A 16,432-nucleotide genomic window follows, 5' to 3' on the forward strand; every position below is an offset into this window, starting at 1 on the left:
GGGCGGCGGCTATGGCAATCATACGGAGGCGGGATTAGGGGGAAGATGACCGGGGGCTCACAGCGGAGCCATTCAAGGCGGAGACGAGGCCGGGGACGGTCCGGAGCCGACGAATCGGCGACGGCGACCGGCGGGTCCGAGGAGGGGAAAAACGTCGGGGCAGCACTTCGAGGGCTTCTGGAGGGGCGTGGCTCAGTGAGGTGGGTCGATGACGGAGTGGCGGAGCTTGTGGGCTAGTCGGGGAAGCGAGGGAGGCCCGGTGGCCGTGGTGGCAGTGGACGGCGGCAACGAGCTCCGCTCGGTGGTGCGCGCGAGAGGGGAGCAGAGGAGGGGATGGGGTCCAGGGGGAGAGAGGAGAGGTGCAGGGGGCGAGGGGGAGTGCGTGGCACTCGCAGGCGCGTCGGGGCAGCGGTGGGAAGCAGGAGGTGGCCGGGGCGCGTGGCCGCGCGCGCCGGGCGCGTGCCCGTCCTCCTGGCAGGGAGGAAGACGACAGGGGAGGCCCAGATGGGCTGGGCCGCACAGGAGCTGGGCCGGCTGGGCTACCAGGTGAGCACCAGGTAAGATTTCTCTCCTCTCTGCTTTTCCTATTTCTGTTGTTTTATATTTTTTTTAATTTGTTTTGCCACTGTTTTGAATTTAAAATAATTCAAACAATGCCAAAAACTCCTCTGAATATTTTTATTTTGCTAGATGGACTTTTCCAAAACTCATAAAATATTTCAGGGGTATTTGAAATTATATTCTAATTATATGAATATAATTCAAATTCAAATAGCTAATGATTTAAATTCAAAATCCCAAAAATAAATCCTTTTAAAATGTTCATTATTTTTGGTTTGGATCAAAACCCTTGACAAAAATATTAAACATCTAAGAAGAGCATTTTGGAACAATGAATGAGATTTTAGGGTTTTTGCCCTTCTTTTATTTAGGGTTTTGAGGCTTCCAATTTTCCTCAGTTCAAGTTTCAAAATTTAAACATGATGCAAACACTAGGCAGCAGCAGAAGCTAGGGATGTGACAGCAATTGTATTTTTCTGTACTAAGTAATAGTAATGCGTGGTAATTTATTTGAGTGGTTGATTTGGTGTTTCTCTTTTGTTGTTTTTGTAGAGGCAGAAACGCTCTAGTGATTACCCTACTTGTGCTACTTTCACTAGATATTCTGGAAAGTTCTTCTCTGGTGTTGTTGATGGTTTGTGTTCTAGGTATCGTGGTGTTGTCCAGAGATATGGCATGGGCTATCTCTTAGAGTTTGCTAGGACCAAGGTGCTGCTCAGGTTAGTGAAGTGGCTTGCCAGTAGGTTCGATGTCCCTTCATCTGAATTCCAGCTCAAAAAGAAATTTATCCCAATGACCAAGTATGATATTCATGGCATCCTCGACCTTCCAGTAGATGGTGAGCCACTTGTGTGTGATCCTGAATCCGGTCGTGACTTTATCCTCTCTCACTTCAACGTGACCAGTATTCCTCCCGTGTCCTTTGCAAACAAGCTAAAATCAACCGAAGTCGAGTTGCCTGATGAAGATGTCTTTATTTGTTTCATGATTGCTGCTTTCTCATCATTCCTTTGTCCCAACTCTAGCCTCAGTCCTAGCCCAAAGTACCTTCATATCTTTAGGGATTGTCCTTCTGTGCGTAACTATGATCTGTCGAAATTTGTTTATGAGTGGCTGTTGAGTTGCATAAAGAAGTTCAAGGATTCCACTAAAGTTGCTTCCAAAAGATCAGTGACGTTTGGCGGTTGTCACTATGCTTTTGCTGTAAGTGTTGTTATTGTTCTTCTTTTTCCTTTTTTAAGTTTGATTTTGACATGTTATATTCATTTCAATCCTTTCATTTGCTCTTATTTTTTCTAGGTGTGTTACCTTGACCATCTCAATTTTGGTCTTCACTCTCTCCCTGATGTAAAGCCTTGGATCCTAGCATGGAGAGGCAACAAAGTTAAGCAATTTTCAGAGCTTGATAGAAACAATAGCCGATCTTTTGGTAAGAGGCCTCTAAAGCAGCTGTGTCCTTCAGTTCATCCGCAGGTTTATTTTTTCTGCTTGTTTGTACATTTGTTCTTTGTTTTTTACTTTCACTTTTTGTGGTTGTTGATGTTACTCTGTATGTTCTGATGTCAACTTTATTTTTTTGTCGATGTAGCAGTCTATCGAGAAATCTTCATCAAGCAAGGATGATGATGTCCCCCTTTGCAATGCCAAACTTTTTGAAATGAATGTGCAGAAATCATTTGGTGCTCGTTTTGGGTTAGAGGTTAGCATAGTTCTGAGTATGCTCTTTTGTGCCTTTTTCTATTTTTCTTTTTGTTTAATCTTGTGGGTTTACTGAATTCCTTTTCTTTTTCAGGCTGCTCAGGTAGTTATAGACCTTGTTCAATCCAGGAACAAAGATAAGCCTAAGCTATTTGTAGAATGGTCAGAATCTCTTGTAATTGATGTCCTTGATTGCATAGCAAACTCAGCTTTGAATGTGAAATCTATTGCTACAGCAAAATTTTCTCCAAGCGATGTTCAATCTCTAAACAACTTCTCTTTTGGTTAGTTCCTTCCTGGTGTTCTCTTTATCTTGTCTTTATTTCTGTTTTTATGTAATTTTTTATTGTATGATTTGTTAGTTTTTTTTGCTCATGTTAGTGTTATTTCTTTCTTCTTTTTTGAAGGCAATAAGTCTGTTTCTATTCACTCTTTCATTCCTAAAAGAAACATTGAAACTGTTGTCGAAAAGCCGTCTTCTCAAGTCCAACCCCCAATCCCCAATCTGAATGAACCTTCTACTTTTGCTGCTGGTGTTATTTCGGATGGAGATTTTCTCAATCCGGTAGTATTATCTAGTTCATCTCCAGTTCCTAAGGTGTGTGTTGAGGTATTTGTCCAGTAACAACAGCTTTATGTTTTGATTGCTTTGATGCATTTAGGCTAATATTTTTTGTTTTTTTTGTTTGATAGAGTGTGGTGAATGAAGCTAATGCTGAAGGTGCAATTCCAATGGCTCCTCTATCTTGCGCAAAAAGTGCTTTTGATGCTATAGGTTTGATCTTTCGCTTCTTTTTATTTTGCATTTTTCTGTTATCCCATGGGTTCTTCTTTTAGATTTTTTCCTGTCGTTCATGTGTGCTTGTTTATTTTCCTTTTGTAGGTGTATCCCCGTCAACAATGCAGTGCCCAATCCCTGATGTTGGTTCTTCGCTAATGCAATCAGGTAATTGTTTGTTTAATTATTTCCAGGGGCATAGTTTTCATTTTCTTTTTCTTTGTAGCTGACCCTCTTTTGTGTTTTTGTGTAGGCGGTCCTGAAAAGAAGTGCGAGCCCAAGGTTGTTGTCAATGATTTTCAAAAACCAAGTTTTGCTGAATTCAGTCGCTCTCTTGGCGTTCAATCACATCCTGAAGATTCTATTGAACACCACAAAGTTAAAGATGGTGTCTCTTATGTTGGAGGATTGTCCCCTCTGGTTCCTACTCGTTTGACGCAGAGGTTCCGTAATGTGGTTAGCATCTCCCTTTTTGTTTGTCCTTTTATTCTTTTCTTGTTCATTCTTATTTTCCATGTTATTTTCAGTAGTGATTTTGTTTGTTTCATTGTTTTATATTCAGATAGATGATGTTGAGTGCTCTCAGTATAATGTCGAAAGATTCTTGAGTTCGATTGATCCTGCGAAAGATGAGGTAATTTTTTTTGAATTTTAATTCTTGTCTTCTCGTTTAGTAGATGGTTTTTATTTTTTACTTCTGATTTTCCGTTTGTTCCTTTTTTTTGCAGGATTGCATTGAAATGGTGAATCTGCCTCCTTCTGAAGTTTCAAAGTCAAATTTCTACTCAAGCCACCTTAATGATCAGGTATGGTGCTTTTCTTTGTGTTTTTTGTTTATTGATTCTTTTTACCTTGCTTTTTGCATTTTAGTCTGCTCTTTTGGTCTCTGATTCTCAGTATAAACTATTGCATTGTGTGTGGCTGACTTAGAATGGTTGAGTTTTATACTCTAGTTTTAGCATCATTTGTTGATGACTGCTAGTGTTGACTGTAAATCACCAGAGTTTTACAATGTAATTCCCTATAGTTTTTCACTGAAATATATGGTTTGGGGGCTGTGTTTTTTTTCCTGACTTTACTATGTAATTATCCAGAGTACTACAGTATAAGTTGTGTGTTTTTAGTACTGTAATTTGAGTATGCTGACGATGTAATTCTTCAGAGTTATACACTGTAATTAAGTAGATATTTACACTGTAAGTTGTGTGTTTGAGTACTGTAATACTTACAGTGTAGATATTTACACTGTATTTTTTGCATGACTTACTATGTAATTATCCAGAGTTTTATAGTGTAAGTTGTGTGTTTTAGTACTGTAATTTGAGTATGGCTGATGATGTAATTCTTCAGAGTTTTACACTATAATTAAGTGGATTTTTACACTATAAGTTGTGTGTTTGAGTACTGTAAATTTAAGTAGTGCAATGTAATTCTTCAGGATTTTATATTGCAATTAAGTGGATTTATACACTGTATTTTTGTATGTCCGAGGGTATATTGCAATTAAGTGGATTTATACAATGTAAGTCTTCAGGATTTTATATTGCAATTAAGTAGTGCAATGTAATTCTTCAGGATTTTATATTGCAATTAAGTGGATTTATACACTGAGTTTTGCACTGTAATTAACCATGCGGCTTACACTGTAATTGTGTAGAGTTTTACACTGTAATTTTTGTGAGCTTACACCGTAATTGAGTATAGTTTTTACACTGTAAATTTTGCGAGCTTACACCGTAATTGACTAGTTTTTACACTATTATGTGTGTGTGAGGACTGTAGTACGTGGTATGTATTACAGTGTTTTTTTTCTAGGGCTTACACTGTAAGTGAGCAGAGTTTTACACTGTAATTTTTGTGGGCGGGGACTATAATCCCCTATAGCTTTTCATTGTTTTTCTTCACCCTAGTTATGACAGTCTTTTAATTTGCATGGTTGAGGTCTCTAATTGCTATTGTGTCTTACATCTTGTAATTCACCAGAGTTTATTTTTTTACACTTTAATATATGTGGTTTGAGGTCTGTAAATGTTGCATGCCTTGTCTTTTGTTATCAGTTTTCTAGTTTGCACTTTAATATTCAACCATGTGTTTTTAATATATCGACTACTTGTTGCTTCTGCTTCATTTTTTTGCATAATGAGCGTGAAGAAGAAATGTGGGTTAGTTTTTTTCTTCTGATTTTTGGTGTTTCCATGTGGAGAAATTGCGACAAATGGAGCGAATGGGATGTTGTACTTGTTTGTTAGGAATGTAGTGTCAAAGCTAATGCAATCACCACACAATCTAGTACACCACCAAGCCCAAATGAGTAGCAAAACCCAGGATTTTCTGATTGCTTCTTATTTAACATTTGAACTACTCCCATCATGTCAGATTTTTTGATGTCTCTATTGGTAGTTGCAGCATAGTTTTAGTTAATGCCCGTCTTAATCTAATTCTTTTTCTTGCATGTTTTATCAATGTATGTTTTAGAAGGGAGTAGACGATGTTCAAATTGTGGGGACTTCCAGTTTTGTTGCTAGATGCAAAGACCTTTCAAGATCTACTGATGATGCTTACAACAAGCTTAACAACTTCAACTTAACATAACCTGAATCAACTAGTCGTTACCCTAAGAATCAAAAAGTAATGACAATTTCTCTTCCTTTCTCCCCTTATGTTCATCTTTTTTATAATTTAGTCATCATGTTTCTTTTTGTTCTGATTCTTTTTTTTTCCTTTCTGCTACTTTGTATGTTTTCAGGCTACTGCTAGTCCAGAAGTAGAGATATTGTCTTCTGGGAATGCCTCTAAAGAACTCTCTCCTGCTCAAGTTCCTAAAGCGGATGGCGCATCTTTCGTTTTTCCTAGTGGTTCATCTGGTGGTCATCAACCTCGCAGGATGGTTTTACCAGGTAGATATAACTTGGATCCTTATGTTCCTCAGGGTAACAAGTTCCCTGTTACTGCTAAAGAAAGGCGTCACCACCTAGCAATGGTGGAAATTGGGAGTCATGCAAGTTGGTGCAAGTACGTTTTTTTGGCCTTGTATATTTTTCCCTTTTTGAAATGCTTTTATCAAATGCTAATGTTTGAACTTGTTTTTAGACTGGTAGGGTTTGTAGCTATCATTTTAGCAGGTTCTATTTTTTTTACTTCCTTTTCCAATGTGTTTTAATTGTTACTTTGACTCTCTTTTTTTATCCTCAGGGTGAATATATTTTTTGATTCGGTTTTATTATATTTCTTTTGTAGATATGAAGCAATTCGATATGACCGAGCCTACTGTAGCTATCGCAATCTTGCAACTTTGAAGTCAAAAGAACATGTGGATAATTTCTTGATTTTGTGCGTTTGTCGTTATTTGTTCAAACAAGCTCACCCGTCAATATCAAAGAAACATTTTTTTCTTCTCTTATATTGGGGTATGTTGTATTATGTCATTCTTTTTCTTATTTTGTGGTATTTTTTATATAAGCATTTTTAAGCATGTTTGTGTCTTCCTTTTTGAATTTCTGGTATGTAGTTATAATTTCTTCTCTTTTTCAGGAAACCATCCTGAGAGGTACTGATGTTGATATTGTAGGCAATGCTTTTACTGGTGCTAACAGTGCTTTCCCAATGTGGAGAAGTAATTTGGTTAGTTGTTTTATGCTTCATCTTTTTAGTACGCGTGTGTCCTTGTTGTATTTTGTCCTTTTAGTTATTTTTTATTTTTCTGTTGATGTCTAATTTTGTCTAGATTTGGTCTGCAGCAGTTCTTTCCCATTGGACAGGAGAAACACTGGTTCACCTTTGTTGTTTGCTTGAAGGAGAGGGCTTTTGCATTTCTTGATTCTCTGTACGGGGCAAAGGATCATTTTCATCTGGGAATTCGTGATAAATTGGTAATCAAAACTATTTTTTCCTTTAGTTATTCATGCCTTTTTTACTTCCCGATGTGTTGTTGTGCTGATGATTATTCCGTCTTTTGATATAGATTGAAAATTTCATAACAATCTGGGATCAGTATGTGACTCCTATCCTGCGTAAGCGCATTGACTTTGAGAATTTTGACATTGTGTACCCTACTCTTCCACAGCAAAATAACTGGTATTTCTATATCTCCTTTTCCCTTTTGGCTGTCCCTTCTGTCCATTTTTCTTCTCAGGTTTCTTATTGTTTTGGTTTTCTTTCTTTTCAGGGATGATTGTGGTGTTTTCACTATCATGTATCTGAAGCACTGGACTCCTAGGACCCCAATTGGCAATATGTTTGGCGCAGCCGATGTTGACAACATAAGAATCAGATTGGCTAATGAGTTGTATTTCAGTGGATTCAACAGTGTCGACAAGACTTTTGTCACCCACTTCTTTGATGATGTGAGTTTTCTTTTTGTATGCTTCTCTTTTTGATTTTTGGTTTGATGTGTTTATTTCTTGTTGAACAATATTATAGTATGTTGTATTTTCTTTTGTACAGATCAAGGCTTAGGGTTCCTGGGAGATGCATTGCGGCATTGAGGGCTTTGGTTAAAACTATGCATTCCGAGAAATTATAGATAGTAGTACTGCTGGCAATGTTTTGTTTGTCAGTAGTGTGATTAAATACGATAAATTTGTACGCTTTTTGGTCTACATGTCATGTATGTGTATTTGGATGGCTGTTTGATCTTTAATGTCGTGAATTAGTGACTCTTTTTACAGAGTAGTTTGAGAAGGATGGTTTCATTATCCCATTTGTTTTATGTGTTTGTTTTTCGTTCCTTTGTGGTTGTTTGATTTCTTTTTATTTTACTGTATTATCAAGCATTGTTGCTTCAACGGCAGTTAGACGTTCTTGGGTAATCAAGGTTCATTTCCTCCTAACTCATTCTTTTTGTTTTGTTTTTTTCCTTTTTAGGGTGTTTAGTATTTTTCTGAACATTTTTGTCTCTTTGTTGTTATTGCAGGGTTGGTTTAATTCTTTCTGAAGCCCCCCAATAATTAAACTGAGATTGTCAGTGTTTCAAGTTCAATATTTTTTCAGGTAAAAGAATGCTTGCTGGTTTTGTATTTTTTCCTTTGTGTGTAATATTTGGGTGTGGCTTGTCGTTGTACTACCTAGTTTCTTTATATTTGCTATGTAATTTCGATGCTTAGTTACTGTATATTTTTTAGTAGTTTCATAGTGTAATGTACCGTGGATTTTTCTATGTTTATTCCCATGAATTTCATATAGGTTTTCCATTTCTTAGTCTTCTTTTTCCCTCAATGTAAGTTTAGAGGAATTGCACTGTAAATCGTTTTGGAGTTAATACTATGTAAGTTATGGGTTTTTATAGTGTAAGTTCATGTGCTTTTTACACTGTAAACCCCGGGAACTTACAGTGTTTTTGATAATCTGTAAGTTACAGTGTAAATCCCGGGAAGTTACAGTGTAAATCCTCGGAACTTGCAATGTAAGTTCATGCGTTTTTTACAGTGTGAGTTCAGTGTGAAAACATACTCTAAATCTTGGGTTTTATGGTGTATAAGTTATGGGTTTTTACACTGTAAATCCTGGAAAGTTTCATGTAAAATGCGTAATGTTTTTTTATGTAAATTCCATTGGCTTTTGCACTTGATTTACACTGTATTTTCAATGTATTTTAATAACCACTACAAGGTCAAGGGTTTTTACAGTGCAGTTATAGGGTACTAATGTTTTTGGTATTCACATTATAATTACCCCGGATTTTACAGTGGAACCATCTCTGAATTACAGTGTAATTTATTGTCCATGTCATTGTAATTATTTTTTATGAAGCATGCAAAGATTATGTAATCCCCAGATTTACAGTTTGATGTTGATATGTCTTGTAGGTGAAGAAACTCCACCCTAATTTGTTCTTTGTGGATCATCTCGTTGATTTTATGTCATCGTCTTTTGTTCTCTTTAATCTGTTTTGTCGCATAATTATTTCGTGGATGTTCTTCCTCCATGCTTTTTGGCAGGTACATTTTCCTTTCACACACGTTTCTGAAATGTACTATAAGCTTCTTTACATTTTTTGTTGAAAAATATGTATTGTAGTTTAATTCGTTCATAACAGATCGAAATTAGGTAGCAACGCTCCTCTCAATCATAGTAAAACAGTGATTTCGAAATTAGGTAGCAACACTGGTAACCATCATAGACCAACAATGAATTCGAAAATAGGTAGCAAACATTGCTTTCCATCATAGTACATTCCTTGTTCACTAGTAGTTTTTCCTATCACTTTTTCCCTCCTACTCATCTTTTCTTTCCTACCTTGTCCTCTTGTCTTTCTTATTTCCTCATGTTATGGTCAATTTGTTTACTTCACTTCTTCCGGAGGGTTCTGCTTCAGGGTTGTGTTGTGTCGTTGTGTTCTTGCCGTTGTCCCTCTGGCTACTTCTTTTGTTATCTCCGCCTGTATCCAATGAGTGGTATTAAATTCTATACTTGCAATGAAGTAGAGCTCATTTCAAATTTTTTACTTACCTTTCTTGACATTCCTTGGGTTTGACTGCTTAGGTTGTTTGCCTTTAGGCTTGTTGTACACCTTGTCAAGGTTCGTGCAATTCTTTACTGTGTGTCTCTGTGATCCACAGTGTGAACATTTGTAGAACTTGCTTTGCTTTATTGCTTCACGAATAGTCAGCATCCTTGGTCTCCCCTTTGTCTTTGCTACATCTGGGTCTTGAATTGTGAATGATGATGTTGATCTTTCTCCCTCTCCTGCTGTTGGTATGAATGTAACTGTTCTTGTTGTTGCACTTTGCCCCTCATCCATTGTTTCTTCTTCGTCATCCATTTCCCGTAACCTTTTGTTTATCCTGTCTAATTCTCCCAACAGATACTCATATTTCCTCTTCTTCTTCGAAGCTATTGATGCCACATGCATCAATTTCCTTGCTAACACATTGTACCTTAGTGTGGAGTTCTCAGCTGCAACAGCTGGTGCCTTTGTAATATCAAGCTTGTAGTCATTCTTCCTCCATCTGTCAATGATGTATTTTTCTGGTATCTTCTCAATGTTGAGATGGATCATCACTCGAAGTATGTGCGAGCACATGAGGCCATATTTTTGGAATGCACAACAGATGCAAGAGTATTCTTCTTCTTTTAGTCCAACTTGCACTAAGTACAACCTTTTCCGAAGTTCCTTTATAGGATAGTTTTCGGCTTGTGCCACAATGTAGTTTTTGTCCTTTTCTTGCTCAAAGACATGCAGCCATGTTGTGTCTGAAATTTTAAACTGGAATTTCCTGAATATTCCAATGTTGTATAGCTCATGTGCCTGCCTTTCTATGCTGTATTTCGACCAAAATGCTTTCTGTGCAACTTTCTTGTTTCTACAAACATGGTCGCATTCTTCTTCCCTGTCATGCACAACATCAAGTATCCGGTCATACTCTCTCAAAAAGCTAGTAGCACTAAATTTTGCTCCAACCCCTTTTTTGAAAAGGGAATTCGTTCCTTCACTTCTCGCTGTAGTTTGTATGAATAGGAAGAATTTGTCCTTGAAATACACTGGTATGAGCTTTTTCCTATTTTCCCACATGTCATTGAAGTACTTGATGTGGTGAACTTTGTATTTTTCTATCATTTCTGGCCAGTGTGTTTCAAATTCTTCAACCGTTAAGGAGTTGTCCACAATGTCCTGGAAATCTTCGTAGAGTCCCTCATTAGCTTGGAAGCAGGGCCCGACTTTCTCCTTTGCCTTCTTCTTTATGTGGAAGATGCAGCTCCTATGGGTAGCATTAGGAAAGACTTTTTCAATTGCTGCTTGCATTGCCTTGTCCTGGTCTGTAATGATCGATATAGGATGCTTTCCTCCCATAGCCATCAGGAATTGTTCAAACAACCAAGCAAATGTTTCTTTCGTCTCATTGACGATGAATGCACAAGCAAACAAGTATGTGTTGCCATGTGGGGATATCCCCACAAAGGATGCAAACGGTAGGTTGTATCTGTTTGTTAGGAACGTAGTGTTAAAACTGATGCAATCACCACAAATGTCATACATCATTCTTGACCGCACATCTGTCCAGAATAAGCTTCTCACTTTATTTTCTCCATCAAGCTCAAACAAGTAGCAAAATCCAGGATTTTCTTCTTGCTTCTTGTTGAACATTTGCACTACTTCCATCATGTCAGAGATTGCGATATCTCTGTTTACTGTCGCTGCATAGTTAGTGATATGCTTTTTTGTGTAGGGAAGATGAGCCATTCCTCCTCGCAAGTAAGCTAGGACAGCTACTATCCTTCTTGTTTCCAGGTTTGTGTGCTTCAAAACCCTTATCAAGCACTTTTCTTCATCTAACATGTACTTATGAGACCTGAAGAATCTACTATTTGGTGTTAATTCATGGTTGTGTTCTAGCTGTTGTCTTGTAATCTCCCATAACCCTCCTTTTTCTGATATGACCATCACGACTTTACAATCTGTTTTAGCAATGACTGTAGATTTTCTCATGGGCACTATGCAGTCCTTCTCCATTTCTTTTGTCTTGCCCCACTTGTTGCACTTCATAGTGATCCTTGTCACCTCATTGTTCCTTTTTTGCTTGTTGTTCTTGAGATTGCAACTGTAGCCACTGAAAAGCCTGCCACTTTTGAGTAGAAATTGAAATATTCCTGTGCTTCTTCCTTTGTTTTGAATTGCATGCCTAAATGCGGCTTGAAATTGCTACTAGTGTTCATGAGATTCCCTTCTGATGCTGCATCTTGTTCATTTTGCAGGAACTTCTCAATGTCTTCTTCATCAAGGTATCCAGCGTCTCCATCTTGTGCAAGTGAGTCTTTTTGTTCCTCTCTATCTCTTTCTTCATCCCGGTCTGTGCTTGAGTTCGTGTTAACTTCTGCTCTAGTAGGATCAACATCTTCAGGCTCCTGCAACTTTTAGTGATATTGTTTTACTTTATTTTTGTTTGTAATGTTTCTGCTCATCATTTTGAGTTTTTGTGAATTTTTCTGGTGTGTACCTGTTGCAGGTTCATGTTGTTGAACAGGTTATTGTCCCAGGGATTGGATTCTCTCCGGTCATCTGCACTTGCTGCCATTTCATGATGCAAGTCTACCTCCAGTGTCTGCAAAGTAAGTAACAATTTGTTAGTGTGCTTTCCCTTAGGCTTTTTTTCTTGTAGCAGGTGTTGTTTTGCTCACATTGTCATATCATGTTGCAATGAAACTGTCATGTGATTTGCTCCTGGTGTTTTCGAAGATAGTTTCATTAATGTTCGTAGAGACATCTCCTGAATGTACCTGCAAGTTTCATCAGAAGTTGTAGTTTTTCAGAGTGATACTTGGTATTTTGATTTATAATAATATTTTTGTCAGAATGATACTTTGGTAAAAATTGCCTGTTTTTTACCTTGTATATAATGTCGGAATGAAGTAGTGCGGTGAAAGAAAAAGCTTCCTGCATGATGATTATGTTAGCTTTTATTCCTTTTATGCATTTTTAAATACATCTGCAAAGTGTTAGCTAGTTCATCTCACATTTAGTATGAGTTCTTCCTGTGACATTCTCAATAGATCATCTTCAGTCACTGCCCTCGCTATGCTCCTATCCTGTTCACAATTGCAAAGTAGAATGTCAGTGTTAACATAATCTTGAGCAGCAAATCATGTTTTTTGTATTTTTTCTAAACCTCATGTATTTCTCACATGGTACTTTTACAGTGTAAATTCTTGTGCACTTACATTGTAACCCCCTTTGTAATTCTAACAGGGTTGATTCAGTGTAGATTCTTTTGTGTTTTCAATGTAAATGTTCTAGGTACAGGATTAGTTAGATAGGATTTTACACTGTAATTTTCTAGCATCCTTTTTTCACTGGATTTTTGAGTTGTCCTCATTGTTTTTAACAGGGTTGCCAGTTCAGTGAAGCCCGAAATATGTGGCAAACGAAATTTGGTATTGCTCTAATTCTCTGTCATTTTTTCACTGTATTTTTGACTTTTTAGTTTCTTGAATGTTTCTATAAAATAGTAAACTACAGGTAGAAGCATCAGCTACACGTCATTTTTACACTGGAATTTTCTAGGTAGCTACAATGTAGTTTAAAGTTTAATTTCTCATGTACTTTCAATGTAAATTTTACGAAAGAATCAACCAAAAGAAGAAGCACAGTGAAATTTGGTATTACTCTGTAATTTTCTTTCATTTTTTACTATGGATTGTTTACTTTATTAGATTACTGAATGTTTTGAAAAATAGCAAACTACAGTAAGAACCATCAGCTACACAACATTTTTACACTGGAATTTTCTAGGTAGCTACAATGATTTTTTACAGTGTAATTTCTCGTATACTTACAATGTAAATTTTCTAGGTACAAGGCTAGTTACATAGGGTTTACACTGTAATTCTCTAGCATTTTTTTACAATGGATACTGAATGTTTGTGATTTTCTGTTTTCTTTTTGTCAAATGTTTCATTGCTATGATTTTTGCTGTTTAATTTTCTCTGTTATTGGAATGTAATTATTTCAATTTAGTCTAGAACCATTTTTACACCGGAATTTAGGAGGATTTTACACAAAAAATTTACAGGACACAAGACTAATCACATGGGGACAGTGCCTTCTTTGACCAGGTTCATGAATGTTTTCTGATGTTGATCTATGCTCCTCTGTTCTTGTAGATGAAGCAAATCGTCAGGCTTCTGTCAATGCGAGAGCCTAAGAGAGTGAAAGAGAGATGATGCAGAGGAGTTACTAACCTGTGGATCATGTAGTTCATCTCCTTGGTGATCAGCAGGTTCATCCCCTTCTCCCAATTTTGTGTTTCCTCTTCGTTTTTCTCTTCCTGGGCGATCTCCTCCTCCCTGATCTGTCATGGTCGCCTCTTCCAGTCCCATGGTCGTCCCCAGATCTGGTTAGGTGAGATCTGTCTAGTGTTTGAGGAGGGAGGGCTTTTTTGTGGAGGGGGGTTCTGGCCTCTTGCGTGGTTTGCAAGCTTCGGCTGTTTTGTGGTCCCTGAATTGGTGGGATGGTTTAGTTGTGGTCCCTGTTTTGCCATCTAACCGGGTTAGATGGTTACCCGACCCGTTTAGGTGTTTTTTTTCCTTTTTATTGATTTCCCTGCTAGTACAGCTGTAATGTCCTGATTGGGCAGGACATTTGACTGTTTTTAAATTGAAAAACAGTCAAATGTCAAATAGACAGTCCCTAAATTTTTGGCTCGTCGCGTGCCGCCAGGGCGTACATAAACCTGCCCCTACTTGAAGAAAGGACCGGCTCCTTTTGCCATGAAGTTTCTCTGTCGATCAATCACGTCTTTCCTCCGTTTAAATTCAGACCAGTCTCCTTAATTACCGCGCATGTCCATGTTCACGCACGCCAGGTAAATGCACTACGTCAGCTTTCAAAAGAAGACTTGTCTCAATTCAAAAAAATTAAAAGGAAGAGTAGTCTCCTTAATCACTGGCTCACCCGGCAGCGCTCTGGCCGCGCCCAGTTCCTGGCGTCCGTTCCTGGCATGCATGCTCTGTCTCTGTACACTGTTTTGCACGACTGCACAATGATCTGCTCCCAGTTCCTGGTGGCCGTTCCGCACGGTCTGCACACTGTTTTGCGCCCAGTTCCTGCTAATGGTCTGCACAGTGATCTGCAAAATATTTTTGTAGTGGTACGCAGCCTTCAAGCTGGGCTCCCATATGCTTCCTTTGCAATCGGACGTAGGGCACCTTTCTCCCTCCACAGTCTAGTTTGTAGCAGTGCACGTTGGCATAGATAGTTCCTCGTCTTGTTTGAAATTTGGAATAGTTTGCCTATGCATGCATGCATGCAGTAGTCTCTTTCTCTCTCTCTCTCTCCCAAATCCCAATAGAGGAGAGGTCTTTACATTTGACTAGGCAGCTGATTTGACGCAAAGGTTCCTCTGCAGCTAGTCTGTGTTCTCGAGAATGTATCATGTGCACCAATCCAATCTGTGCACCCAATGCACCGGTAGATTCAGAACCCTTAGATGAAACGGTAATGGACCAGATTTTGGAAAAGTAGTACTATACTTTTTTGCAGAAACAACCTTGCAGTGTGTACAAATTAACACGCACTCCACAGAACACACTCCGATCAAAATAAATCTGTGTGTTTACTTACAGCATGTTGGTATCTATGGTGGCTCAGAAGAAGGCAAACACATAATGAGACAATACCCCCAATGAGCAGAAATGCTATTGCAGTCCAGGCGATTTGCGCCAATTTTCAGAGAGCTTCTTCAGGCACGTATGGGACTACACCTGGGGAGCAATGTTGGAAAAAACCACCTTCAGGAATAGTCAAGATAAACGTGGATGCATCTTTCCATGAGAATGAAGGGAAAGGAGCAACGGGGGCTGTGATCAGAGATAGCCATGGTTCTTTCATTGCGGCATCATGTACGTTAATCCCGCATGTGATAGATGATAACATGGCGGAAACAATGGCAATGAAAAATGGCCTTCAGTTGGCGGAGTCTTTGGGATATACCTCAATTCAGATTGAAGCTGACCCCCTTCAAGTTTTTAATGCATGCTCAGGCCAGGAGAGGATATGGAGTGAATCTACATCTATTTTTGCAGACTGCTTCGTTTTAGCAGGTATGATCGGGAATGTGGAGTTTGTGCACTGTCGACGGGAAGCAAACGGTGTTGCCCACCTCTTAGCCAAACATTCATATGATAATGATATATCTAGTAATTGGGTTGAGGAACCCCCAGATTTTCTTGTAAACGCTCTTGTGAACGATGTAATGATATTGCCGAATCAATAAAACTAGCCATGATGGCATTCCCTTAAAAAAAGGGGTCATATATTTTTAAACTAAATGTAGGATTTCAGAACCAATTTGACAACCTTTTTTACTTGATGAGATCTTTGAATCGAAATCAATATTGAGTGTATTTTTCAAAATCAGTATTTTGTTGCTTTGAAATTTAACTCAAAACTTGACTGGAACATTGACACGTTTTAAAAAAATTCGGTGAGGAATATCTACATCTTTCTCAAATGTGTGTCCTACGTTCACATTTTTCTAGTACATCAAATTCCAAGTCAAGCTTCAAAGAAGCAAATGATAATAATTTATCGAAACATATTCATTTCAAAGATCTCACCGAGACAAAACATTACAGTTCAAACGGATCTTAAATCGAACATCCGGTTCAAAATATATGAACTATTTTGTGTTCGGACAGAAAAATATACGTACAGATATTTTTATGGGTGTGTGTGCTGTGGAGTGCGGATTAGTTTGTACAAACTGTGAGCTTCTATCTGAAAAATGGTATAGTCCAACTTTTGACCAAAATCTGATCCATTGCTTTTTCATCTAAGGGTCATGAATGTGTTGGTGCATTGGGTGCACAAATGGGATCGGTGCACAGGATACATTCTCCTGTGTTCTCTCCCTACCTAGTCTGACGCTCTATCTAGCTAGTGCTCTCCTCCACCCCCGCAAA

General features: G+C 38.3%; 2 protein-coding genes and 1 long non-coding RNA gene across 4 annotated transcripts; 2 read left to right on the forward strand and 1 right to left on the reverse strand.

The window, feature by feature from the left end:
• The first annotated feature begins 511 nt into the window (after positions 1-511).
• LOC119328735 lies at positions 512-7,736 on the forward strand. Its single transcript, XM_037601709.1, has 18 exons — positions 512-557; positions 1,114-1,764; positions 1,861-2,034; positions 2,150-2,260; positions 2,354-2,543; positions 2,667-2,869; positions 2,953-3,034; positions 3,143-3,205; positions 3,291-3,493; positions 3,600-3,671; positions 3,766-3,843; positions 5,784-6,049; positions 6,275-6,444; positions 6,606-6,658; positions 6,775-6,906; positions 6,999-7,111; positions 7,203-7,380; positions 7,481-7,736. Exons 2-18 carry the CDS (start codon positions 1,237-1,239, stop codon positions 7,490-7,492), a joined length of 2,628 nt encoding a protein of 875 aa, XP_037457606.1. The 5' UTR covers positions 512-557; positions 1,114-1,236; the 3' UTR covers positions 7,493-7,736.
• A 1,364-nt stretch (positions 7,737-9,100) lies between these two features.
• LOC119328737 (protein FAR1-RELATED SEQUENCE 5-like) lies at positions 9,101-14,531 on the reverse strand. 2 transcript variants are annotated; one of them, XM_037601711.1, is made up of 7 exons: positions 13,712-14,531; positions 12,488-12,559; positions 12,360-12,407; positions 12,152-12,250; positions 11,971-12,075; positions 9,485-11,878; positions 9,101-9,413 (listed from the first exon to the last, which is right to left on the reverse strand). In XM_037601711.1, exons 6-7 carry the CDS (start codon positions 11,517-11,519, stop codon positions 9,298-9,300), a joined length of 2,151 nt encoding a protein of 716 aa, XP_037457608.1. In that variant the 5' UTR covers positions 11,520-11,878; positions 11,971-12,075; positions 12,152-12,250; positions 12,360-12,407; positions 12,488-12,559; positions 13,712-14,531; the 3' UTR covers positions 9,101-9,297. The 2 variants fall into 2 exon arrangements, with proteins under 2 accessions (XP_037457608.1, XP_037457607.1); XM_037601710.1 differs by having other exon boundaries at positions 9,485-11,884.
• Positions 11,177-15,756, forward strand: LOC119328738. The gene is made up of 6 exons (XR_005159127.1): positions 11,177-11,264; positions 11,729-11,781; positions 11,980-12,082; positions 12,859-12,904; positions 13,634-13,749; positions 15,095-15,756. It is a non-coding gene; the product is annotated as an uncharacterized LOC119328738 (long non-coding RNA).
• Positions 15,757-16,432: the final 676 nt, after the last annotated feature.

The sequence above is a fragment of the Triticum dicoccoides genome, chromosome 7A, assembly GCF_002162155.2.
Source record: "Triticum dicoccoides isolate Atlit2015 ecotype Zavitan chromosome 7A, WEW_v2.0, whole genome shotgun sequence".
Taxonomy (NCBI): domain Eukaryota; kingdom Viridiplantae; phylum Streptophyta; class Magnoliopsida; order Poales; family Poaceae; genus Triticum; species Triticum dicoccoides.